The sequence below is a fragment of the Melampsora larici-populina genome (assembly GCF_000204055.1).
Source record: "Melampsora larici-populina 98AG31 unplaced genomic scaffold MELLAscaffold_1, whole genome shotgun sequence".
Classification (NCBI taxonomy): Eukaryota; Fungi; Basidiomycota; class Pucciniomycetes; order Pucciniales; family Melampsoraceae; genus Melampsora; species Melampsora laricis-populina.
In genome coordinates, this window is record NW_006768765.1 from 1116598 (window position 1) to 1140507 (window position 23910).

A 23910-nucleotide genomic window follows, 5' to 3' on the forward strand; every position below is an offset into this window, starting at 1 on the left:
GAAAGTGATTGACTGATTGAGGGAAATTGACGAGACAAGCGCCTCTCTTGCCCAGGTGGCAAAGTCAGGTGATTGGTGAAACTTCAACTGGCTTCAACCAAAGTTGTTTTGCTTCCGGGACTGTACACATCACTGAACCTCGACGTCATGGCCATCCAAAACAAAGTGAAGAGAAAAATGGACGCCGAATTGTGAAAGATTCCAAACAAAGCCTTCAAGTTCAACTCCTTCAAGTCAGGTGGTCCAAGCCTACAAAGGTTACAGACTGATACAGACCACCCACCATCTTCAGAAAGTCATTTGATATTCCCTTGCTGTGGGTTGCTGTGCATGGTGGAGTATACTGCTGACCTCTGCTAAGTGAGTCAGTTCGCGAGCATCCTTCGAAATCTTCATGCTCAACTCACTGCTTTTTTCCATCTCCTTATTTGAACTCTAAATATAGATATTCATAGCTCAAAATATCCCATGCCAGCATATAAATATCAAGCTTTCGTTCGACCACCACGCCCCTTTTGAATACGGGACCATCTTGTTTTCTTGAGCGAACGTTGAAGTTACAACGAACTCTTTCCTATCTTCGTTCTGAAAATTTCTAAAACCAACATCATGGCCTCGTTTTGGCCAACCACCTTCCCGCTTCTACTCTACTTGATCAGTAACATTGGGCTACCTCTTACCCAAGCTCATCCAAGTCGATCTTCTAAAGAAAATTTTATCAGTGTCAAGAATGGAACGTTTTACAAAGATTGCGAGCCCACCTATCTGGTCTCCATGAACTATTGGTCTGCGATGTAAGCCTGTTTGTGTCGGTACGTTCAAGACACGCGGCTGAGATTCAATGTCACTATCAGGAATTTGGCCGCGAGTGATGTGGCAGGTGGCAACTTGAGCAGGTTTCAAACCGAAGTCAAACAAATGGCCGATCGAGGTGTTAACAATGTCCGAATCGTAAGTTTCCCTTTTTTGCACTTCAAATGCATATCATTTAATAAAACCAATATGTCACTTGACTTTAGATGGCTGCATCAGAGGCTTCCGGACGTGGTATTCAACCCTTTAGAATGTATCCTGCTCTCCAAGAATCACCCGGCGTTTGTAAGTCTATTCACTAGTCTTACAAACTGTGAAGTTGAGTTTTTGATCTCAAGATATTGGTCAACACAGACAACGAGGAGATTTTTGTCGGACTCGATCGTGCCTTGGTCGAATTTGCTAAACATGACATAAGCGTCATCATGACTCTTCATAACTTCTGGCAATGGTAAATCCTCATTCATTCCTTCTTTCTCAGTTGATATTATTCATTGGCTCACGTCCCGGCATCATCAATTGACTCGTGTGCTTCAATATCCCTTTGTATCTCTGAATCCTAGGTCTGGAGGCTACTCTCAATACGTGAGTTGGGCCACCTCAGATTCAGAAATCCCGTATCCGCCTTCGTGAGTTTTTTCTGCTTTTTTGGTGTTTGTACTTCCACCAAACTGACTAGTTCTCTGGAACCGTATTTTGCCCGGCTGTTCGAAAGGTGGGACCCAGCCCTCAACCCGCCTTACGGGGACTACACCACGAATGGCACATACGACGAATTTACGCAGTTTAGCGCAAGGTTCTAGTATGTGTACCCTTGAAGCTAAACAGTGCGATTTTAAATCATGTCACCATGTTGATTGCCGCCGCCCTGCTTATCCCACAGCAACGACACTTCGATTACCAACACTACCCAAACTTGGTTCCGTAATCACATATTCAAAGTCATCAATCGAGTCAATACTATCACCGGAGTGGCTTACAAGGATGATCCAACCATCATGACATGGGAGCTTACCAACGAACCTCAAGAGCCACCTCTGAGTTGGTAAGTGACATCTTCAGCACGCATGTTGGTCAACGCAAGAAGCTAATCATTGTGAGCATGCGTTTAGGGTGGTGGATTCGGCCAAGTATATTAAATCCTTGGCTCCACATCAACTCGTTACTGTCGGTTTTGAAGGTAAAAATGGCGAATGGTGGTTCAAACGAGTCCATGCTCCTGACGTGATCGACTATGCTTGCGGGTATGCAGTCTTTGACTACTGTTGTACCTCTCAAAATAATGTTGAACTGAGGTTGTGATTGTTTTTTTAGACATCTCTGGGTACAGAACTGGGTAAGACTTGTGGTATATTCAAAATATATGCGAAGACTGACAATCGCATTGCACGAAGGGTTACTATGATCCTTTGGATCCCACTGACGGTAACTTAACTCTTGCTGAGAGTTTTGCAACTGGGTTCCTTCGAAATCTGAGTCAATGGAGTTTGGATCTCAAGAAGGTTATAGTTCCTTCCTGAATCATCACTTGTTTTTCAAAGAGTAAAGTCGATTCGATAAACTGAAAACATGATGCTGATACAGCCGGTCATTCTCGAAGAATTCGGAATGGCAAGAGACAATTGGGAGAATGTAGCAAAAGGAGCACCCACTCAATATTATCTCTACAGGTCAGTTCTCGATTCTTTCTCCCTCAGCACATACTCGTTTTCGTCATTGAAACCGATTTACGTCATTTTTCTGTGAGAATAATAGTGCGGAGGCCAACACGACTCATAAGGATCGCTATTTCAAGTTTGTGATCTCGAGTGTAGTAGATTACTACAAGAAGGGCTTGGGGTGGCATGGTACTGGGTTAGTCGACCCTTTTTCTTTACTCATTCCTATTATGTATTGACTTGAAGTTTTTTTGAAATCGATCAGGCCATGGGCATATGGTGGGATCTGGAGACCAACAGACGCTAAAAACAAATTTAACATGTCTTGGGCAGGTAAGTGAACAAAGTTGAGTTCAGAGATCGATCCGAAATTGCTGAATGTCTTTTTCTTGATACTTTCAGGGGACCCACCTCACGAGGTACAGTATTCAGTACATTCCCCATGAGAATATCAAATCGCTGATGATCAATATTTTTCTCATAGGCTGATGGATGGTATGATCTCTACGATACCGATAATGCGATGCAAATTGTTCAAAATCAAGCAGATGAAGTCCAAGAATTTCTCGATTCGATCAAGACTTCTAACTCTTCATCTTGTTCTCCCAAGTTAACCAGCCAGGCCAACTCTGGGTAATTACCTCTCTTACATTGCATTTCTATCTACGGCTCAAAAACTCAAGAGGCTGTAGCAAGAGTCAATGCAAAGTTTCATTTTTTTCATCATGTACACTGACTTAAATATGTGATTGCTTCCATTGTGTCTGTGATAACCTATCCTACTCCTCGTACGTTTGGCATCTCTTGCCTTGATCTCTACTATCATATGTCATATTTGTACTTCCGTCTGGTTGCTCTCATAATTCTGTCCTTCGGGGAATGATACGTAATCGTCCTGTTTATTTGTCTTTGTGTGGAACATTGCCACCGGTAGCCTCTTTCGACTCAACAGGGACTTCTTCTGGTATCGAAAGGTTTGAAAGCTTTGTACAATTACAGAAAAATGTTTGGACGTGATACCCTGAATGCAAAATGGGCTTGAAACTAAACATACAACATGTATTGCGTGTAGAATCATGAATTTGCGGAAAAAGAGCAAAAAAAGAGTCACCCAGATGCTACTGGAAACCGGTCAGGTCTTGGATCGGACGCGTACCCCAGGATGTTTCACTAGATCTACACTAAGATGACGTTCATCATTGGACAGCCGGGAAGCGATTGCTGGCATTCAAGACAGACTGGTGTGGCGGGTTGGGATTGTAGGGATTGAGAGGACTCGCATTCTGATAATTGTTGTTACCGCTGGCTTGCTGAGGATTGAAGCCTGGAGAAGGCTGGAAAACATTGGAAGCAAATTGATTAACCCTAGCCTGTTGAGCATTCTGCTGATGAAAGCCCGTTTGCTGTTGGTAAAGCGCTTGAGTATGCTGAGGTGGTAAAGGCTGAGATGAGTAAGGGCTAGAGGTGGGTTGCATAAAGTTATTGGCCATTCCAGTGTTTTGCATTCCGTAGGTTGGATTAGAGACGAAGCCCATTGGTTGGCCCATGTTCGCTTGTTGAGGCTGCATGGACTGTCCCATGTTTGTTTGCTGAGGCTGCATAGGCATCATTCCATTCATCATGCCTGGCATCCCAAAGCCACCATTTTGCATCTGATTATTCATCATACTATCTTGACCATATCCATTGTTGTACATCATGATATCGTTACTCAATCCTTGAACGGTATTGGCATTAGCCATCTCAGCTGAGAAACCCGCCACTTGTCCAGGAAGGGCCACGGCTTGAGTTCCCGGTGCGGCATGAGGTATACTCCAAAGGTCAGGTAAGGCGGATCGAAAGGAGGCATCAGGTCCTTCTGGAATCGGTAGATGAACGAGGTAAAGTGCACAAGCTCGAAAGTCTTGGATTAAGCGTACAAGCTCATCTGTCAAGTAAGAGAACGAAAAGAGAAAAGGTAAAGTCAGCCTAAGATGGTTGGAGATCAACAGGTAAGAAAAACACTCAACTAAATCGTATCGTAGCAATTCCCATCTGGTTACAACAAACCTCGACAGTATATAACAAGGGTGCACTTGGATTACGTTGTAAGTTTTTAATATCCAAGGCTTTTTGATGATGATCCGACCAACGCGTTCGTTGTCTCTCCCAATCGTCACGTAAACCTTGAAGTCGTCTCAGAGCTGATTCGGCCTCCGAACGAGTCAGTTGTCCAGTGACCATAATGCAGTGATCTTATGATGTTCAGAGTGATATATGTAAGATGGTTATAAAAGGAAGTCTGATGAACGATGTCTGAAGGGTCTTGAACAAACTGAATCATGAATTCGAGTTGTCATACCCGAAGACCAGAGCCGGTCCCAAAGCCAGAAGTGTTAAACCAAAACACCATGCGGGTATAATCAGACCAAAGCGGAATGGTGAGAAACTTCATGTGTGCTCTGAGTCTTGATTCCCAATATTCACCTCTTAAGTCAAACAAGCTGACCAGAACTGAGTGCATGGAACTCACAGATTTTGAAAGAGGATTTGTGCTCAGCTAACCTCAATATGCATCCAATCACTGGTTATTGGCAGGCCAGGACACATGGGTTGTTCAAGAATGTTTTCAGCATGTTTTCAGTGGCTTGAAGTTCATTGTAGAGTGCACTCAGAGTAGAGGATAATAGGATCTGCATAGATTTTGTATAAAGTGTTCATATGCACAGCTGCAGCTCAAGATTGGCTTCTGTGACATTCCACAGCATTAGAAATGCTCCTCTGTGATGTTCCCAATTCTTGGACTCTGAAGTATTGATTATACTGGACTAGCTGAACAGGTTATCTGAAAATCACTTCCATCTCAATGCAAAACCATCCCATCTTCATCTTCCTTCTGAAGAATCCCAGAAATAGGTGGAAAAGACTATGTGTATATTGATGATTGATCAGATTGTTAACTTCCATGGAGACTGTTGAGCACTGGTGCTGTTGGGCAAGGTATTCCACAGGATCCAGTGAAATTGAGTACCACAACTGTAAGATAGCAAGATGACCACAGAAACCAATGCCTTGACATACTGAGCCACAGAGGGGCAAGACCACTGGCAAGACACCACCAATGTTGTGCTGCAATCTACAAGTGCTCAGAGGCTGCCCTCAACCTTCAGAATTGCAATACAAAAGAATTCAGCAACAATTTTTTCTACACAGATTTTCACAACAAGCTTTGTTTATCACTAAGTATCTGGCATTACTTGTCTGACACTCCAAGAAAATCCTTGAAATAGATCTCGCTGGTAAACTCTGTTTTACCCCATATGATGATACACAGTGATTGGTAGATCTTGATGATGACACCTTAAGATATTGTGAGTTTGAGTTCTGTTCAAAGAAGTGATAAAAAAAGTCACACATAAAAATCTGAAAATTTATCTCTATAAAAGCAATTGGATAATGATTAGAAGCAACTGAAGAGGAAGAGAATCAAAATCCACAAATTGTTGGTTGAATCCACCAATATATTGTTGTTGATGACACTACAGGAATGATTGAGACATGAGTGGAATTCAATTGAACAATTGTAGTGTCCAAGCCACAACTTTTGTCAATTGTGGCACTTGTGCACAACTTCCATCAAGTTAGGTTGTGCTTGTAATACCATGCCTTCATGGAAAAGCTTGCATTGATTTTGAGTTCAAGAAACAATCTGAACAATCTGATCTTGTGCCCAAGAAGATCCACACTGGACAAATTGAGGTCATGCAGTGCATACCTGGTTGCACAGGCCTGGATGCATTTCAGGACTTGGTGCATTTGTGTGGCATACAGGACCCCACATCCTGTATACACTCTATATTCATTGGACCATTCACACGCATATACAATAGTGCTGGTATGGCTAGCAACACTGTGATAAAAGAATACATGTCATGTAACCATGACATGACCCCAGGTGCAGGAATAATTTATGTTTTCCACTTGACCACACAACTTGAATAGACTCTGTGACCTGAATTTTTGTGGTGCAATCTTTGTTTAAAGAGATTTCAATCACAAATTTAAAGATTGTAAACTTTTTTCAATCATAGCATGCATCTCAAATGTTACTTTCAGACTGCTGATTGCCCAATGTAGCTTGTAGCTATATGTAGACATCTATAAGTTATTTGAAACCTTTGAACTTGCAGTTGCATACAGTATCTCATAAACCTCTTGGAGGGGGCTGTACACAGTCTGGAGTATATCACAGGTTTTCATGAATTCCATGAGCTGGGGTAGCCTTAGTAGGCGGAAATCAAATTGGGAGTTTTGTTTTGGAGCAAGACCCTGGAAAGCTCAAACCTGACCATCTTCAAAAGCCAAGTATAAACTCGGATTTTTTGGGTCAAACCCCAATCATTTTCATTGGGAAACTTGAAAAGAGGTGGAATATGAAATTACAACACAAACCAGCACTGGCTTTTGATTCAATAGTAGTTTTGGTAAATGATAGCAGTAAGAGAAGATTTTTTCTTGGATAAAAAACAAAGAAAAGAAAATTTGCTGGAAATGTTGAAAATGTAAAGACAGTGTGTGTAAATCACTCTTTTTTGATTGGTGTCAAGCTCTGCATGATGGGTTTTTTGAGAGTTTGGCCTTGAACTGACTGATCAAGTGGTTGATAGTGAAGCCTCCCCACATATCACTGATAGCCATTGGGACTGAGGAGCAACCCCTGTTCAGAGACAGAAAGTCCAAGCCAGTGGATGATGGGTAAATCTAAGCCAGATATGTTGCAGCCAGGAGGGCAAAGTTGACCTCCCTTCCCTTTCTTGGTGGAAGTGGCAACTGGCAAATCTGGGTGAAAGAACAAGATGTGACCTCATATGTCTCCTTTTTAGAGCTTGCAGTATTCACAAGACAGTATTTCCCACTTTGGCGCTGGTAAACAACCAGAGTGCAACCCAATAAAGAACCTACAATCACATCCTCAGTTTGTTCCCAATCAATCATAATGATAATGACAAGACTGACACAATTTTTGATGATGATCCCAATTTTCTTGGGCTCAATTGGGTTCGGAGTGCTGATGATATCACTATCAAACAAACTTTGAAAGGCTTCATATCCAAGACTGCTACTTCAACTTCTTTGACGGATCTTGAGACCAGGTAGGACTTTTTTGATGCCCAAACATTTTGACCAAAACCTGACCATTGTAAATAGGTACTTTTGCAGGATTTATGGCCCAAACCTGAGCATTCTCATCAGGGACCCCTGCAGGAGCTTTTCAGGGTCCTCTCAATGCCCTTCAGTAGTCACAAGCTTTAAACAGCCAGAAAGCACTAATCAACCAAGATACTTTTGATATGGGTGTATGGGCACATGTAGAGAACAATTATGGGATACAAAGTAGAAGCCTGGCACATGCCCGGCTTCATGCCCAGAGTTTTTTTGGCAGTAAATTTGAATTCTGGGCCTGGACTTTTGCCCAGAGAATCAAAATTTACTGCCAAAATATTTCCGGGCACGAAGCCGGGCATGTGCCCGGCTTCTACTTTGTATCCCGCAAATGGCAAACATTTTACATGGAGAGGCCAGGTTGGATTGATTAGCAAGAAAAGCAGGAAACGGTGAATCCCCGCTTGAGAAGATCCCCAACACCTCGTAAGGAGAGAGGAAACTTAAGCTTATCAAGTTTGCAATGTTACACTAAAAAAAAATCAGTTGGTTTGTTGGTAAGGGGCCCACGGTGTAAAACACTTGCATGGAGTTCAATTTTGCGTAGGATATAAACTGAACACATTTTGATCACCCAAGGACAATGTTTCAGTACTCAAAAAAATACAAACCGTCAATAAACTTGACAATGGTCATTTTCATTGGCAACCATAAAAACTGAAGCTGTCGCACCATTATCATCTTTGTTTGTACACAAACAATCCAAAAAGACGAGGAGATAAATATATAACGAAACAAATCAAAGAAAAAGATGATCTAAGATAAGAAAGTAAGGCAAATTTTTTATACACAAAGATAGAAAAGGCGCTTTTGATTAAAGAGCCGCACACCACTTTTTACACTGGTCTACCTCAGACTTTAAAAAAACGCCAAAAAAAGCTTCATGTCAGTCATGACTAACAATGAGAAATTTTGAATAAGCTGCCGAGGATAAGTCTGAAAGAAAAAAAGACAAACCTCCTTCAATCCCATGATCTCACAGATTGAAGTCTTAATGACTTCCTCACTCAGATGAACCCATTCTCCCATCTTCCTATCACTAGCGATATTATACGATACCTGTTCCAAGGAATCCTTCACCCTTGTTTCTGTCCAATCTCCGTCCGTATCTCTCCACCAAACTTGACCAAGTTCCACGGTTTGTGAATGAGGATAATCAAAGATACATTCATCCAAACAAGTTAGTAAGACGCCGACTGTAAGAACATATGGCCGATGATCAGGATATCCCGAATCTGCTAACGGATTTCCGAATCATCAGTAACCCATCATGATCAACTGAAAAATGTAAGAAAAACGCACGATGATACGCGTGCTCGTATATCAAACTGAACGCTTCTTCCACAAGCTTCCAATCCTCTACACAATGATAGACAAGATTTTCCAACATGGGTATAGCAATTAAAAGCTCAGTAAGAAAATCGCACGGTGTGGGGAATATAACGTGATAGGACAAGGTCTCCAAGATAATCTGCTCGAACATCTGATAAGTAGTTCAAGAAAATCAACAGTCAGGAAACCTTCTATAAATCAACTATGAAGTAAGAGAGTTTACTAACCCCAATTTGTTCAGCGTAGATATAAACCCAACCAGAATTCGCTATACTCCATTCCCATAATAACAATGGAATCACCTCTAATGGTGCCAAGAAATCAATGTCTACCTTACATGCCAATGTAAGACAAGCCACACCGATCCGATGAGCTCGGAGTTTGATCCGATCGGTATCGATGTTCGACATGGTATCCAAAGCACAAAACTGATGAAACAGTATAATGGCTCGGTGTCTTGTAGGGATGGATATACTTGGATAGTCGTTGAACCCATGTTCGAACTATTCATATCAAAGAATATCAGCACCACGTTGATGCCAAGATGAAGAAGAAAAATCAACGTACGTCAATTAACCAAGTAATGATGTCTTGCTTTACAGCAAGAGGTATACCATCACACTTGGCATTGAGAACTTTGGGTACTGCAACAGGCTCTTTCTCTACCATCTTCACAATCCTTCTTTTAGCATCTTCCCGTTTGACTCGTTCGATGAAAGAAAAATTGATAGGCCTAGTAATGATGGATGGAACTGGAGAAAAGACTACATCCTCATCAAAGAATTGATCAGCCTTTGAGTTGAGGGATGATTCATCATCGCCGGTTGTTGTCGCTTCAGAGATCTGAGTTTCATCCGAGTTGCTTCTTGAATCATCAGTAGAGACAGATATTGCAGTGTCACAAACTGAAATATCACTTTCCGATTCCTCTCCATATCTATTTCACAATGGTAAACAATATAAGAAAAATCAATCTTACAATCAGAATGTAACCAAGTCTTTCAAAACAAAGACTTACAGGTGTTGTATGGTTTGAAAGATTGATAAAGGGCTCCGGTGTAATTGAGAATTACTTGAAGAAGAGTAAGTCCGAGTTCGATGAAGTGGAGAAGGTTGAGGAAAGTAGCAAGGTACGGATTGAGACCTTGATCTGTTGATGACGCGTTGAGAAAACACAACGCGACTCTGGGATGATGAACCGTGCTGAAGTTCGGGTAGAGAAAGCCCGGGTATAACCTCGGTCCGGGTGAAATTCATGACCTCGCCCAAGCGTTGATTGGATTCTTCATTGCTCGGTGTCGGGGTTTGTTGAGCTGTGAAGTTCAAGGCGGAAAAAATACATTAGCTTTTTCAAATCTGGATTGAGAAGCCATTGATATGTTGCAGAAATAAAGACATAGATCCACACGAGATAGTCATTTTTTTGAGAGTTCAAGGGAAGCACTGTGGAGTTGATACGATTCCATCCTACTGTCTGAAGTGATGGAGATTGAAAAGAAAGAATGAGAGGAAGATATGATATAGAAAAAGTGTTCACCAAAACCCAAAGAACAGCTACAAGAAGATTTGATATTGCGAGACATTTTTAGTATATTCAAGAGTTATGGTTATTCAACGTAATTCTGTTGGACGCAAGAAAAAAGGAAATATTGGCGATTTTTGAATCGAGTAATGGAAAGCTTTGAAGATTGATTTTAAAATGATGACTTTAAAAAAAGATTCAGATGGATGAAGGAATTGAAGGAACAGAATAGCTAACATCACATGGGTTTTATAGTCATCCTTTTCTCTGATTGGGTGCCTGAACAAGTTCCCTAATCAAAAAATTCCGATCGAATTTGTCAATGCTTCGATGAATAATGTTTTTAGACCAGTGGGTGGTAGAGATATGGGCAAGCAGGGATGACCTGAGCAAGAGATGGCGAGCTGTTTAATTGAGTATGTACATCTTCAAAATGTGATGGACGCACCGCCTGGTGGAATTGCAAAAGAACTGCTGACATGATCAACTAAGTTTTGTGGGATGGTGCTACATGAAGAATGTGTCGAGTTCATTCTTGGGTAAATTCTTATTCACACTTGACTTGAGTGACTTGGTCTCAGACTCTGAAGTCAACCGATATGTTGGTCAATTCGACCGCCTTGTCGAAAGCTGCTTGACAGCAATACAAATGCTATCTTGTTGATTTGTTGGAGTTTCCAAAGTACCTCTATGAACATCAGGAAGTCGTGTAGAGTGATCACTGCCGTTCTGGGATGCTATCAACACTCCACTCCAATTCAACAGCGGCTAGAAATCCGGCTCTCGTGACAAGAAACCCACAACTGTTAACAGCCTTGAAATGAGGTGAATGCAAAAGCATAATTATTTGGCATGTACACAGAACTACTCAGATTTCACTTGAACACCTTTCCAATGAATGTACAAGTTCCTCGGGAGGAAGGCAATTTGTCTGTTTCAAATGTTGCCATTGGCGCCAAGACGTAGTTGTCACTTACAATCGCCTGTGGCACAGCATGCGTCAATGACAGATGTTTACAATCCAAGGCAATTCCAAAACTCTGATGCGAATTTATCAACTTTACAAGGCGACATAGCGCCCAAACAATGTTTTTTTATTGGCAACTATAAAAACTGAAGCTGCCGCATCATTACATTCACCATTTGTTGTACACAAGCAATCCAAAGAAAACTATCAGGATGAAACTAGATAACAAAAAAATTGAAGAAAAAAAAGTTCCGAAATAGGAAAGAAAGCGGAATTTTCATGTACAAAAGCCTTTTTTTACTCAAAGAGCTGCACACCACTTTTTACACTCATCTACTTCAGACTTTTAAAACAAAACAAAAGAGACTCATGTCAGTCACTGCTAGGAATGATACATTGATCAAGTCTAAAAGAAAGAAAGAAGACTAACCTGCTTCAAATCCATGATCTCACAGATAGAAGTCACCATAACTTCTCCACTCAGATTAACCCATTCTCCCTTCTTCTTATCACTAGCAAGGTTACAAGATACCTGTTCTAATGAATCTTGTACCCTTGTCTCTGTCCAAACTCCATTTACATCCCTCCACCAAACTTGGCCAAGTTTTACGGTTTGTGAACGAGGATGATCAAAGATACATTCATCCAAACAAGTTAGTAAGACGGCGACTGTAAGAACATATGGCCGATGATCAGGATATCCCGAATCTGCTAACGGATTTCCAAATCATCAGTAACCCATCATGATCAACTGAAAAATGTAAGAAAAACGCACGATGATACGCGTGCTCGTATATCAAACTGAACGCTTCTTCCACAAGCTTCCAATCCTCTACACAATGATAGACAAGATTTTCCAACATGGGTATAGCAATTAAAAGCTCAGTAAGAAAATCGCATGGTGTGGGGAATATAACATGATAGGACAAGGTCTCCAAGTTAATCTGCTCGAACATCTGATAAGTAGTTCAAGAGAATCAAAAGTTAGGAAACCATCTCAAAAAATAGATGTAGGGAAAAAAAATCTACGAACCCCAATTTGTTCAGCGTAGATATAAACCCAACCAGAATTTGCTATACTCCATTCCCATAATAACAATGGAATCACCTCTAATGGTGCCAAGAAATCGATGTCTACCTTACATGCCAATGTAAGACAAGCCACGCCGATCCGATGTGCTCGGAGTTTGATCCGATCGGTATCAATGTTCGACATGGTATCCAAAGCACAAAACTGATGAAACAGTATAATGGCTCGGTGTCTTGTAGGGATGGATATACTTGGATAGTCGTCGAACCCATGTTCGAACTATTCGTATCAAAAAATATTAGCAACACGTTGATGCCAAGATGAAGAAGAAAAATCAACGCACGTCAATTAACCAAGTAATGATATCTTGCTTCACAGCAAGAGGTATACCATCACACTCGGCATTGAGAACTTTTGGTACTACAACAGGCTCTTTTTCCACCATTCTTGCAATCCTTCGTTTAGCCCAATCTCCCCATCTGACTTCTTCAATCAAAGAAAAATCTAAAGGACCTTCAATGATAGATGGAACCGGAGGGAATGTTACATCTTCATCAAAGAATCGATCAGGCTTTGATGAGATGGATTCATCATCATCGCCATCGGTTGTTGAAGGTTCAGAGACCTGGTTGTCTTTTGACGTGCTTGTTGCTATTGAATCATCGGTAGAGATTGATATCGATGTTTCACAAACTGAGATGTCAGTTTCTGATTCTTCTCCATATCTTTTTCGCAAAGCCAAGCCAATAATGAAAGTAACAAATGAAATATCAGTCTTACAGTCAAAATGAAAGCACATCTTGGGGAAAAGACTTACGGGTATTGTATAGTTTGAAAGATTGATGAAGGGCTCCGTTCTACTTGAGAATGACTTGTAGAAGAGTAAGTTCGAGTTGGATGAAGTGTAGAACTTTGAGGAAAGTTGCAAGGTACTGATTGAGACCTTGATCTGTTTTTCACAACGCGACTCTGAACTGATGGACCGTGTTGAAGTTCGAGTAGAGAAGGACCGGAGATAACTTCGGTCCGGGTGGTATTCTTGTCATCGACCGAGCGTTGATTTGATTGTTCATCGCTCGGAGTCGGGCCTCGTTGAGCTGTTGGATGGCGTCACGAAAAATGATGCATTAGGTTTTTCAAATGTGGTTTAAAGAGCCATTGATATGATGAAGAAAGAAAGACATAGATCCACACGAAATATTGTTTATTGTTTGGAGAGCTCAAGGGAAGCACTGGAGCCGATACGGTTCCACCCTACTGTCTAATGGAAACTGAAAAGAAAGAATGAAAGAAAGATATAATTTAGAAATAGTCCTCACCAAAATCCAAAGAGCAGTTACAAGAAGATTTGAGATTGCGAGACATTTTTAGTATATTGGAAAGATTTCAAGAGTTATGGATATTCAACGTGATTCTGTTGGACCCAAGAGAAGGAAATGTTGTTGATTTTTGAAAGCGAGTTATAGAAAGCTTTGAAGATTGATTTGAAGATGGTGACTGAAATAAGATTCAAATGGATGAAGGAATTGAAGGAACAGTTAAGCTAACATCACATGGGTTTTATAGTCATCCGTTTCTTCGATTGGGTGCCTGAACAAGTTCCCTAATCAAAAAATTCCAATCGAATTTCTCAATGCTTCAAGGCGTGATGTTTTTAAGCAGCTGGTGTGGTAGAAAAATGCGTGAGCAGTGATGACCTGAGCAAGACATGACAAGCTCATAATTGATTATGTCCATTTCAAAAATCCCTTCATGGAGGCCTGACGGAATTGGAAAAGAATACAAGTGCGGCTAAGTGAACTGCTGACATGATCAATTGAATTATGGTGGGTGGTGGTATGAAGACTGTGATGAGTTCATGTTTTGGTGTCGAAAGTCTCATTCACAAGACTAGTGAACTTGGTCTCTAGAATCAACCGATATGTGGGCCTGTGATTCATGATGAAGTGATCAATATAACATAATCCTCTGATGTTCCTTTCTGTTCTATATTTGACATTTGGTTGTTTTGATTATGTGATCACGTTGTTTTTGTTGTGAATGCGGTTGTCTCAGTTGAAAGTATTTTTGAAGGATCTGTCCTAACAATCTGAAATCACCTCAGCCTATCGTCTCTAATTGATCATTGGTGCACCATATGAAAGAAATCTGTTCAGCTAATCATGAACATTGGCAATAGATAGAAGTTTCTAGAGTGGTTGAAGAATGATTTGCTAAGAAGTGTGAAGGTAGAATTGATTTCATATCAATAGCTCAATTTGAGTCATCTTGATTTGTGATCATCTATGGTTAAATAGATACCAACAGGTGATCTTAAAAAAGGTTTCAAGGACTTCTCAATTAGTTCATCCACGGATCAAGCCGAACTTGACCCGGGTTTTACCGCCTGAGAGGGACTTTGTTAAGTTCGGGATCAAGCTCTCCAGCCTCCTGAGAAGTTCCAAAAACACTGCCACCATATTCACATCACCTATGATGTGTGTCATTTTTACTATTTGTGCAATCTTCTTCACTTATAATGAAGTGGATAGAAGAAGTGGTGCACACTAAAAGGCAAACCCTTGAGCGTTGGAGTGGACTAGTAGTAGCAACTAAGATTTGTTTGCAACTCTGAAGAAATTCAGAGGTTAATACTTGAGTTCTGTCACAAGCATCTGAGTAACAGCAGACTGAGTGTCTGTGGCACCCCAATCACAGACTGCATTTGATTGAGAGGTTTTGGGGTGAGTCAAGGGTATCATAAGATGAGTGATTACCCTGTGTTTGTGTGTGACTTCGAGGATATCGTCTTATTGTTGATGATCCTCTCACTGTCCTATTAGCATACCAATGTGAGTCTCGCCCTGATTGGTGAATCTTTGGTCATAACCTCCTTCTAAGATCAAAGGTGTCTATTCCAAAGTTGCTTTGTGCCAATTTCTTACTTATATACATCACTTCTCCAATTGATCGACTGTCTTGAACGCTCCTTCATTGTAGCAAGCCTGACTTAGAAAGTCTAGCCTTGGATGATCACACATGATACCCATGCATTTCAGAAAGCATTCAGCATCCCTCCAAAATGTCAACAGATGTCAGGGGGCAGCAACTTCAGAAATTCTTGTTTTTTAAATTACGAGGCAGCTTTGCCCCGCATAGATTTAATTACAATTGTACCAGATAAAACAGATGATGATCGCAGATGATATTAATGCTATAAATCAATACTTTTATCATTTACTTTTTCTACTACCAATGCACAAGTCATCTCATCATCGAATTCATAAAGAAGTACTTAAATTACAATCGTGAATACGTAGAGAAAAGAATACTATAATATTCTGTGTTATAATGATTGAGAGGCGTCTCAGTGCCCTTGGAAAAAATATATATTGAGACTTCGAAATGTTATTGTTACACCGTTATTACACATCACTCTCTTCCAATCGATGAGATCGATGATAAATCAGAAACCGAAGCGTTTCTGCGACTTTGCCCGCATGTGGCGTGTGGTCCAGTTGTAGAGGCCATTGTGCGACAAGCGCGACTACAGAACACGAGGCCACATTTAGGACCTAAGGGTGTGCAGTCCTCTCATGTAAGCTCGTCAAATACAAATGAAGGACATGATGAAGGAGTAGGGAAAAGACTGACAAGTTGGACAGTTGGTCCCCATCACCCCACATACTGCACACATGGCCTGTAAGATTGATGAAAGGTATCAGCTCTCTCAACTTGAGCTCACGATCCATTCCAAAAAGCACTTACCTCCACATTCAACCGACTATCTGCCTCAAGAGCCTGTAAGACTGGATCCATCCCCACCGCTAACGACGAGCTCTCCTCGTCATCATCTCGACCCTTCACATTCTTATATTTCGCTTTTGGGTTCGTCTCTTCATCATACTCCCAATCCTCATCTTCCTCTTCTTCTTCCAAATCTTCATCTATACCCCAATCAAAGTATCCTGACAAACGAGATTGTTCATCTGCTACAAGGACATTCTGAAGCCTTTCTTCAATTGACAAACCACCTGATGAGGAGGCAATTGAATTCAAAGGTGCTTCGGGTTGTTCGGAAGTACTCGAAGCGCAATAAAAGTCAATTGTGATAGCTGGGACCGCTGGGGTGGTGATAGAGCTACGACTTTGTCCATGCCGACGACCAAGGAAAAAAGAAGGTGCTGTGACCTTGGTGGTCGAGGCTAGCGGTTGGGCAGGAAGACTAATCACGCTACTTGGTCGAGCTAAGCCAGTGGTGAGCCGAGGAAGACAAAGTGCAGGTGAAGTAGACGATCGACGAAAATTGGTAGGTTTTGAAACCATTGGTTTTGCCCAATCACTGTCAACAGCGGGTGGTACACTCGTTGGCATCACTGGTAACATAGAATGATTGCGGCTGTGTCGGTAAGACGGACGGGTGGGTAGAACAGTTTCTGGCGGTGCTCGAGGGCGTTCAAGAGCGTTTAAGCGTTCATACGCTTTTTGGACGAATGCGTCAGCAGCCTTGGTACCGACTCCACCCGGCAATTCCGAAACCCTGATGATCACAAACCACAATTGACGAGCTTGAGCTTGACCCCAATGAGAAAAATTTGAAGTTGAATCGATTAGAATTGGCGAGAGACTTGGATGGGGATTTTCAAATGGCCAACGAGCGAGAGCTAATAAATATGAGAGCAAGATAACGATTGTTCGGGTAAGTTTTGTGTCTTGGCTAAGCGATCGAGGCTGTGGTTGTGAGATAGAAGGAAGGGTCTGGCTTCGAGGGCGATTAGGCGAGGCCGAGCGAGAGGCGGAAGAGGGGGAAGTAGGTGGAGAAGTTGATGATTGTTCAGTACCGATGAAAGTTGGATAAAAACTTGAATGATTGAGTAGACGAAGAGCGATGGCGGCACCATCTTCCCAAAGAGTAGATTGACCGACCCTAGAGCCTGAAACAGCTTCGAGGGGTGGTTTAAGTTTGCCATGACAATAGAGAGAGACAAGAAGTGAAACAAGATCCAATGATAAATTAAGATCCAACTTTATTGTAGCAGAATTGGATGAACTACAAGAGTTTGGTGGAGGTTGAGATGGAGACAAGTGTAGACGTTCAGAATAATAGCTCCTTCGTCTACTCGGTACAGGCTCAAGTTGATATTGTAAGCCAGTGATGAGCCAACGAGCACCAGTATCGATACGTTGAAGTTGATCTGCTAGGATGGTTTCTTGAACTCCATTATTGGAGATTGGATTGAAGAAGGAATTGGTAGGAGAGCTTAACGTTGGGCTTTTAGGACTTGCCGGTGCAGCTTGAGAAACGAGTTCGGCAAGATAAATACTAGGATTCCATCGAGTTAGTCTTCGAGATACTATGCCACTTCTTCAAGCTATTCGTGCACCCAGACGGCTAAAGTACTCACCTGGCTAGGTTCAAGCAAGCTGCACTGGAGCCCAGTTTCGCTGCAACGGTGAAACGATCGACGGCCAACTGAAGTTTGTGGTTCACAAAACTCATCTACAAAGTCCATATCCACCAACATCAGCTTTACGTTCATGACGTTTCATCTAATAATAGTAGGGATGATCGACGAGTGGCGTTTAATAATATGTACTCACTTGGGCTTCCCATAACAAATTCTCAACTCGAGCCTTGTGTGCTTCTTCATCTTCATCTGCTGATAAACATAGTGCTTCGTCGAAGTCTGATACTGGACTATGACTACTGGTCGACGGTAAATTCAACCGTAGGGATGAGGTACTGATGCTGTTTGTTGACATTACTTCTCTTGATGATTTAGAACTCGAATCATGACTGCTGGCACAGCTCCCACTAATGGAAGAAGCCGTCGACACTGAATAATGTTTGTTGAGAGGTGGTAGTAAACGGCGAGCAGTAAGGCCGAGTGAGACAAGCCAACAGTAATACCTGCTGTAATTGGATCGGACCTTGGCCGTGCGCTTCAAGCTGAGCGCGTCGAGGTCAGAATAGGTTAACATCCTGATACTAAATTTGTACCAAAAAATACAGTGAGTCGTGAATAAACAATCGCCAAAGACGGAAGTTAAAAGGTCAATTGGGTTGGATATGTCAAAAGTAAGAATGATTTATAAGCGGGATGTGGAGTGGTAAGGTGTGATAAGCGAGCATCAAAGGACACAATTTCGACGAGATCTACAGATTGAATATAACGAGTTCTATTCGAAGGAAAGGTCTACATATATCCTTGTCAGGTAAATACTTTTCAAGCGAGAAGAGAAAAACCAAAAAGTAATGGAACAGATCCCGAGAACGACTTAAGTGGATGGAAAAGATTGGGTCATCTGGTAATCAAACCAAAATGTTCGAATCAAACTTTCAATCCAATCGATTCACCTTTCTTGAAATAAAAACTCAATCATAAGAAGCTTCATTTATGGTATGTACACATCATGAAGAGCTTCCATGGAATATCTTCAGAATTAATTTCTGACTCTTATAAACTTTTGATTAGCCACGCCTCAAAGTTAAGAATCAAGATCCATGGAACTCAAACTGTCTGGCTTCAACCATAGCTTTGTCTAGCTTTGTCCAGCTTTGTCCAGCTTTGTCCTTTTCAAATGTATCGTCATATGATACAAAACCAAACGGAGCGGAAGATTCCCGCATTCAACGACTCCTCGGCCCCCCCTCACACAACACGTTCGAGGGGTTCGACGATAAGAGGCTGCATTGTGCTCGTCGCTTTAGCTGAGCTATAGCTTGGTCCATGATCGTCAATGGATTTGATAATCCTTGGCAATTTTCAAACACTTCTATCTTGAGAAAACTTTACGAGCCCAGCCTTGACCTTATCATTTTTTGTCTATGTATTCTCCACCGATCGAATGCTTCTCGGCGCTTATCAGTCGGAGATTTTTTACCGTACGTGTGCCGCGCAAGTCCATTGGGCGCTTGATTCACTCCACGAGTTTAAGCTGCCAAGAAATGCCAAGACATGATACAAACAGATTGAGATTTTTCCAAACAGCTCAGGTTGAATTTTGACTCATTGAAGACTGATTGGATTGAGAAAATCGATCATTTCCTTTGTTCTGGTTACATTTTAAATTCCCTTGCTGATATCTAAGCTTAAGCAAGCCCCTCTTCCGACGCGGTCACGTCCGCTCTTGAATGACTAAAACCTCAGGTTTGGCCTGAGCACAGCAAGATTTTCAAGTAATTTGGGTGAGATCCCATTGTGAGGGCTCTAGACATTGTGTAACCGCACAAAAACCTGAGCAGAACAGCTTGTAAGCCTGGTACACACGCTCGTGCCACTATCAGCACCACCTTACTTAAGCAAATTGACGTACAGTCAAGTTGTTAAGTTCTTGTAACTCTGGCTCGTATTCACTTATAAAAGGCCTACACGCACGCTTGACCCGTTCAAAATGACTTGATCTTGCAGTCCAATTTCCTTGCAATCCACAAGAATTGACATGCTAAAAGTGGTACAATGAGACACAGAAGACCATGAGGAAGCTCTTCTCAGTTTTTTGTGAGGTTTCATGATGTTTTGAGCCCTCATATTGGGGTTTCAAGCAAATGTGCTTGAGAATCTTGCTGTGCTCAGGCCAAACCCGGGGTTTTGGTCATAAGCCCCTCTTTGAGAGCTGATGTGGCCGTATTGGAAAAGGGGATCAGTTAAGCTTAGGTGGTATCTGAACACAAAGTGATTTGGCTTGAGTGTTGTGATGCCTACCTTGAACCTCCATTTGTGTCCTCTGTAGTACCGGTTGCTGTAATCAGTGAGAGTGCTGCACAATATCCACACAATCTCCTGTGCTTTGTGCACACCTTGATCCATTCCCACGAAGTCTTTCCACTCCCTTATATAAGACTTTGCTGAACTGCTGAATGTTCATACTGAGAGCATTTGCTATCTTCACAAATAAATATATTATGCCACTTTCATATATAGAACTTTAGAAACTTGGTGAAATTATGAATGTACTGTGAGGATTTGCTATCTTCACAAATAATTACATTAATGGAGACAGTTCATCACACACCCCATTCCAAGAAAATCTAGAATGAATGTCAAATTTGACTCTAGGTTCTATGGCCAAGGTTCATGGCTCTGTATGGCTCACAAACAGATGGAAATGAGTCATTTCCAACTCTACTTTATCCTAAAGAGGCCTTGCATTACTATTCCAGAATTTCTTTGCATTTCCATCAACACAAGCAATGGATATAAAAAGAAAAAAATACCACCTTATATAAAGGTTTGAGACAGTGTTTCTGGGCCTGGAGTTGACAAAATATTCTTGACCATGCTGATTTTTTCAAATTAAAGCACATTTTGAAGTAACCAATTCATAAGAACAGCTGGCATGTATATGTGCTGTATAGCTCTTCTTATGAAGGGACAAGTTTCAAACTTTTCATTGAATGTGAGCCCAGATAAGCTATATCCACCGTTAATACTGGCTTTTCTGGTACAGATAAATTGATATGGCCCCTTTGGATTGGGATTCTGAGTGATGTTTAGATTAATAGAGACAATTAACTAGAAGAATGCTTGAAAGCTTTCAAGGTTTTTGGTAATCAAGGCCAACAGAAGAACTCACCCAAACAATGTTTCTTAACTTTCTTCATATATAGTTTCCTTCAAGTGTTTGACTGGATTTGTATCTTTTTTCAGGGAAGAGTTTCATACAAATTGTCAAAATGTGCTTTTTGTGAGGGAATGGGTTTGTGATTTGGGTTGATTTAGCATATGGGTTTATGCATGAATACTATGAGTAACATTGGTGTGCTTGAGAGAGCAAAGATAGCAAAAGATAGAACTAAATATGACTAGAAAGAGAAAAGGAAAAAACGCAACAAACCAGCCAAAGAACCAATAAGCAACAAGCAAAACAACTCAAAAGTTTTGTGGGTGGAACTATTTTCTAGAAAAGATCCAACAAAATGTTGCCACATTTTTACAAAATTGAAAGTCCATAGTGAAAGAATATAAAAATTTTCAACCTCTACCTCGGAAAATATGGGTAGGTGGGAGGCAAATGAAAAATTCTTGATTTTTTAAGCAGAAACAGAGAGATTTTAGAGTGAGATGCTCAGAAGACATTTTTTTTGATGAGTTTTTTATCAAAGCAACCAGATTAGGGGTATCCAATGTTGGAGATCATTGTTTGTTGGTCAAGACAAACCTCAGTCCTGAAAAAAATTGTGGGCTGTGTGGTGTAGATCTCATCTGAAGATACTTCAGAATGTTGAAGACAATGGTTGATGGGTGACTAGTGTTTGTGTTTTTTGAAGATGCAAGGGGGTGGTAAAAATTTACTGGATTATCAAATTCAGGGGTATAAACTTTGTGCTTGCAGTTTTTGTTCTATATATATGTAGTGGTGTATTTGTCCCCTTTAGATTTCTTGTTCCTCATATCTTTCATTTGGGAACAATATGTCTATAGCAAGGCTGAGACAGCTAATCTGCTTGTAGCTGATAACATAAGATAGTGTAGCTAAAGACATGCCACTAAGCTACAGCTAATGGGAATCAGCATGGATGTGGCCCAGCTACTCTCACCGTGTCCGTATCCGTGTAGCACATCGACATGCACACACCAAATACTTTCAATACATACTTGAAAGACCCATTAAAGAGGTCTCCACAATAGGCATGTCTTCCCTTTGTCAACTGGGATGTTGGCACTCAGTTGACCCCAACTGCTGACAAAGGATCCCACAAATTCTTTTGTCAAATTGTCATTCACAAAGGGTGCTCGGCACCAATCTCAGTCTAAAGCCTACCAAACAGCTTTCTGTTTTTTTTCAAAACTCTCCGTGTGTGCACGTCGACGTGCTACAAGAATACCAACATGGTGTCTACACAGAGTCCCAGGAAATCTCCAGCTAACCAAATTTTGGCCCTGTAGCATAGTGTAAAGGCACAGAAATCAGCTACAGTAGCTTGTAGTGTAGTGTAACTTGACAAGCTACACTATCATAAAGGTCAGATTCTTGTTAACTGCATACAGCTATGCTACACACAAAATGTATGTTAGCGTGTTGTAGTGTAGCTGTCTCAGCGTTGTAGACAAAAGGTATAGTATTTTGATTTTTTCTTGTTTGTCTTTGTACGTACTAAACCTGATATCTTTTCACTTGTTATGTTCACTCTTGTTTTTCTCTTTTATTTCCCCTACTTCCATAGGTCAGTGAGCTTAGAGCTCCATTGTCTTCTTATTTTATCAGTGCTGTCTGTCAACACACAACTGAATTTCTTGTCTTTGCCTATCTCAAAGGTCACCATTGTCATTTTCTCACATTCAAAACTTCAGAAACATGTCCCAGAAGAGTTGAAAAGTGATAACCAGAAGCTTCTGAGACACCTCCAAGATTGTTTTTGGATGTCACAGCTTTTGGACCTTCCTTGATTGCTTTGAGAGCCCCACAATTGCCCCATCCCTATCACCTCACTTTTATCTTGCCACAAATTCCTCTTAGCCCTACAGGTGTCAGGCTATTGTCATACTATTCATCAGATGTCAAACTTACACTGCCATCACCATAAAACACTTCAAGGAATCAACACAGTCTTCACACCAATTTCTTGGAGGAGCTATCTATCCGACTGCTTGTGTCAGTCTTTCTCTTACTCCTCTCACCCATGGTTACTTGGTTCCTAATTTGAAAATAAATTTTGCTATCAATTCATCCCACCTTTCTTTTGTTCAATTGCTTCAAGAAAAACAGTCACAACAAATCAGAGTTGAAGTTGAAGTTGAAGTTGAACAATCAATCAAAATCAAATGATTGTTTGAAATTGATCAATTGAGCAAAATCCATCAATCAACCAAATTGATAACAATTCAGTTCTCCATGTTATGAGCCTATAAAATGTATGCTGATACATTGGAGGAGTAGAGCTTACCAATGTCTGCGCTTTACACTGTAAACATCATTCAACTTCCCCAAATTGGAAGAGGAAAATGATCAATAGTATAGTTTGTCATAAAAGAATCTAATACTTCACACCTGAGCCATTTCACCCACACTACATATGTGCAGCAAGCTAAGTAAATAGTTGTCTATCATGTACATACAGGTCTGCTCAGTTTTTTGCCCATCAGAATAAATAAATCGCATGTTATACCACATGTAACTTTTTTGACTTTGAAAAAATTGTGCCAAAAATTCACTACATATAATTTTGCAGCGGCTCAGGCAATATTGTTGAAGCTATTTCTTAGTAACAGAAAGGGTGTTACATGCAGTTGAGTTGATGAGATTACACCCCAAAATACTGAGTCAGTGTATGTAGTCAATCTTTTGAATGATTTTTTCAATCTCAAAAAATTTAGGGGGCTACTAAAAAGAGCCCGCAAATAAAACCTGAGACCACCCGCTTTTAGAATCCGGTAGCTGTGGTTCAGTCTTGAGGAACTAAATT

The 23910-nt window shown here is 41.0% G+C and overlaps 4 protein-coding genes across 4 annotated transcripts; 1 reads left to right on the forward strand and 3 right to left on the reverse strand.

Moving 5' to 3' along the window:
- Positions 1-609: 609 nt before the first annotated feature.
- Positions 610-3108, forward strand: MELLADRAFT_32209 (family 5 glycoside hydrolase; the record flags this gene model as incomplete). The annotated part of the gene is made up of 15 exons (XM_007403517.1): positions 610-794; positions 855-951; positions 1020-1098; positions 1168-1264; positions 1377-1442; positions 1529-1615; positions 1697-1854; positions 1901-2057; positions 2128-2149; positions 2208-2315; positions 2398-2483; positions 2569-2667; positions 2737-2804; positions 2874-2890; positions 2956-3108. 15 exons carry the CDS (start codon positions 610-612, stop codon positions 3106-3108), a joined length of 1479 nt encoding a protein of 492 aa, XP_007403579.1.
- Positions 3109-3437: 329 nt separating this feature from the next.
- Positions 3438-4733, reverse strand: MELLADRAFT_70419 (uncharacterized protein; the record flags this gene model as incomplete). The annotated part of the gene is made up of 2 exons (XM_007404031.1): positions 3438-4398; positions 4481-4733. 2 exons carry the CDS (start codon positions 4692-4694, stop codon positions 3668-3670), a joined length of 945 nt encoding a protein of 314 aa, XP_007404093.1.
- A 3445-nt stretch (positions 4734-8178) lies between these two features.
- Positions 8179-12386, reverse strand: MELLADRAFT_54433 (uncharacterized protein; the record flags this gene model as incomplete). Its single annotated transcript, XM_007404030.1, has 3 exons — positions 8179-8529; positions 8631-8869; positions 12270-12386. 3 exons carry the CDS (start codon positions 12355-12357, stop codon positions 8488-8490), a joined length of 369 nt encoding a protein of 122 aa, XP_007404092.1.
- A 3549-nt stretch (positions 12387-15935) lies between these two features.
- MELLADRAFT_86835 (uncharacterized protein) lies at positions 15936-18485 on the reverse strand (the record flags this gene model as incomplete). Its single annotated transcript, XM_007404029.1, has 5 exons — positions 15936-16078; positions 16158-16203; positions 16272-17826; positions 17909-18003; positions 18105-18485. The coding sequence occupies 5 exons, from the start codon at positions 18483-18485 to the stop codon at positions 15936-15938; spliced, it is 2220 nt and encodes a 739-aa protein (XP_007404091.1).
- Positions 18486-23910: the final 5425 nt, after the last annotated feature.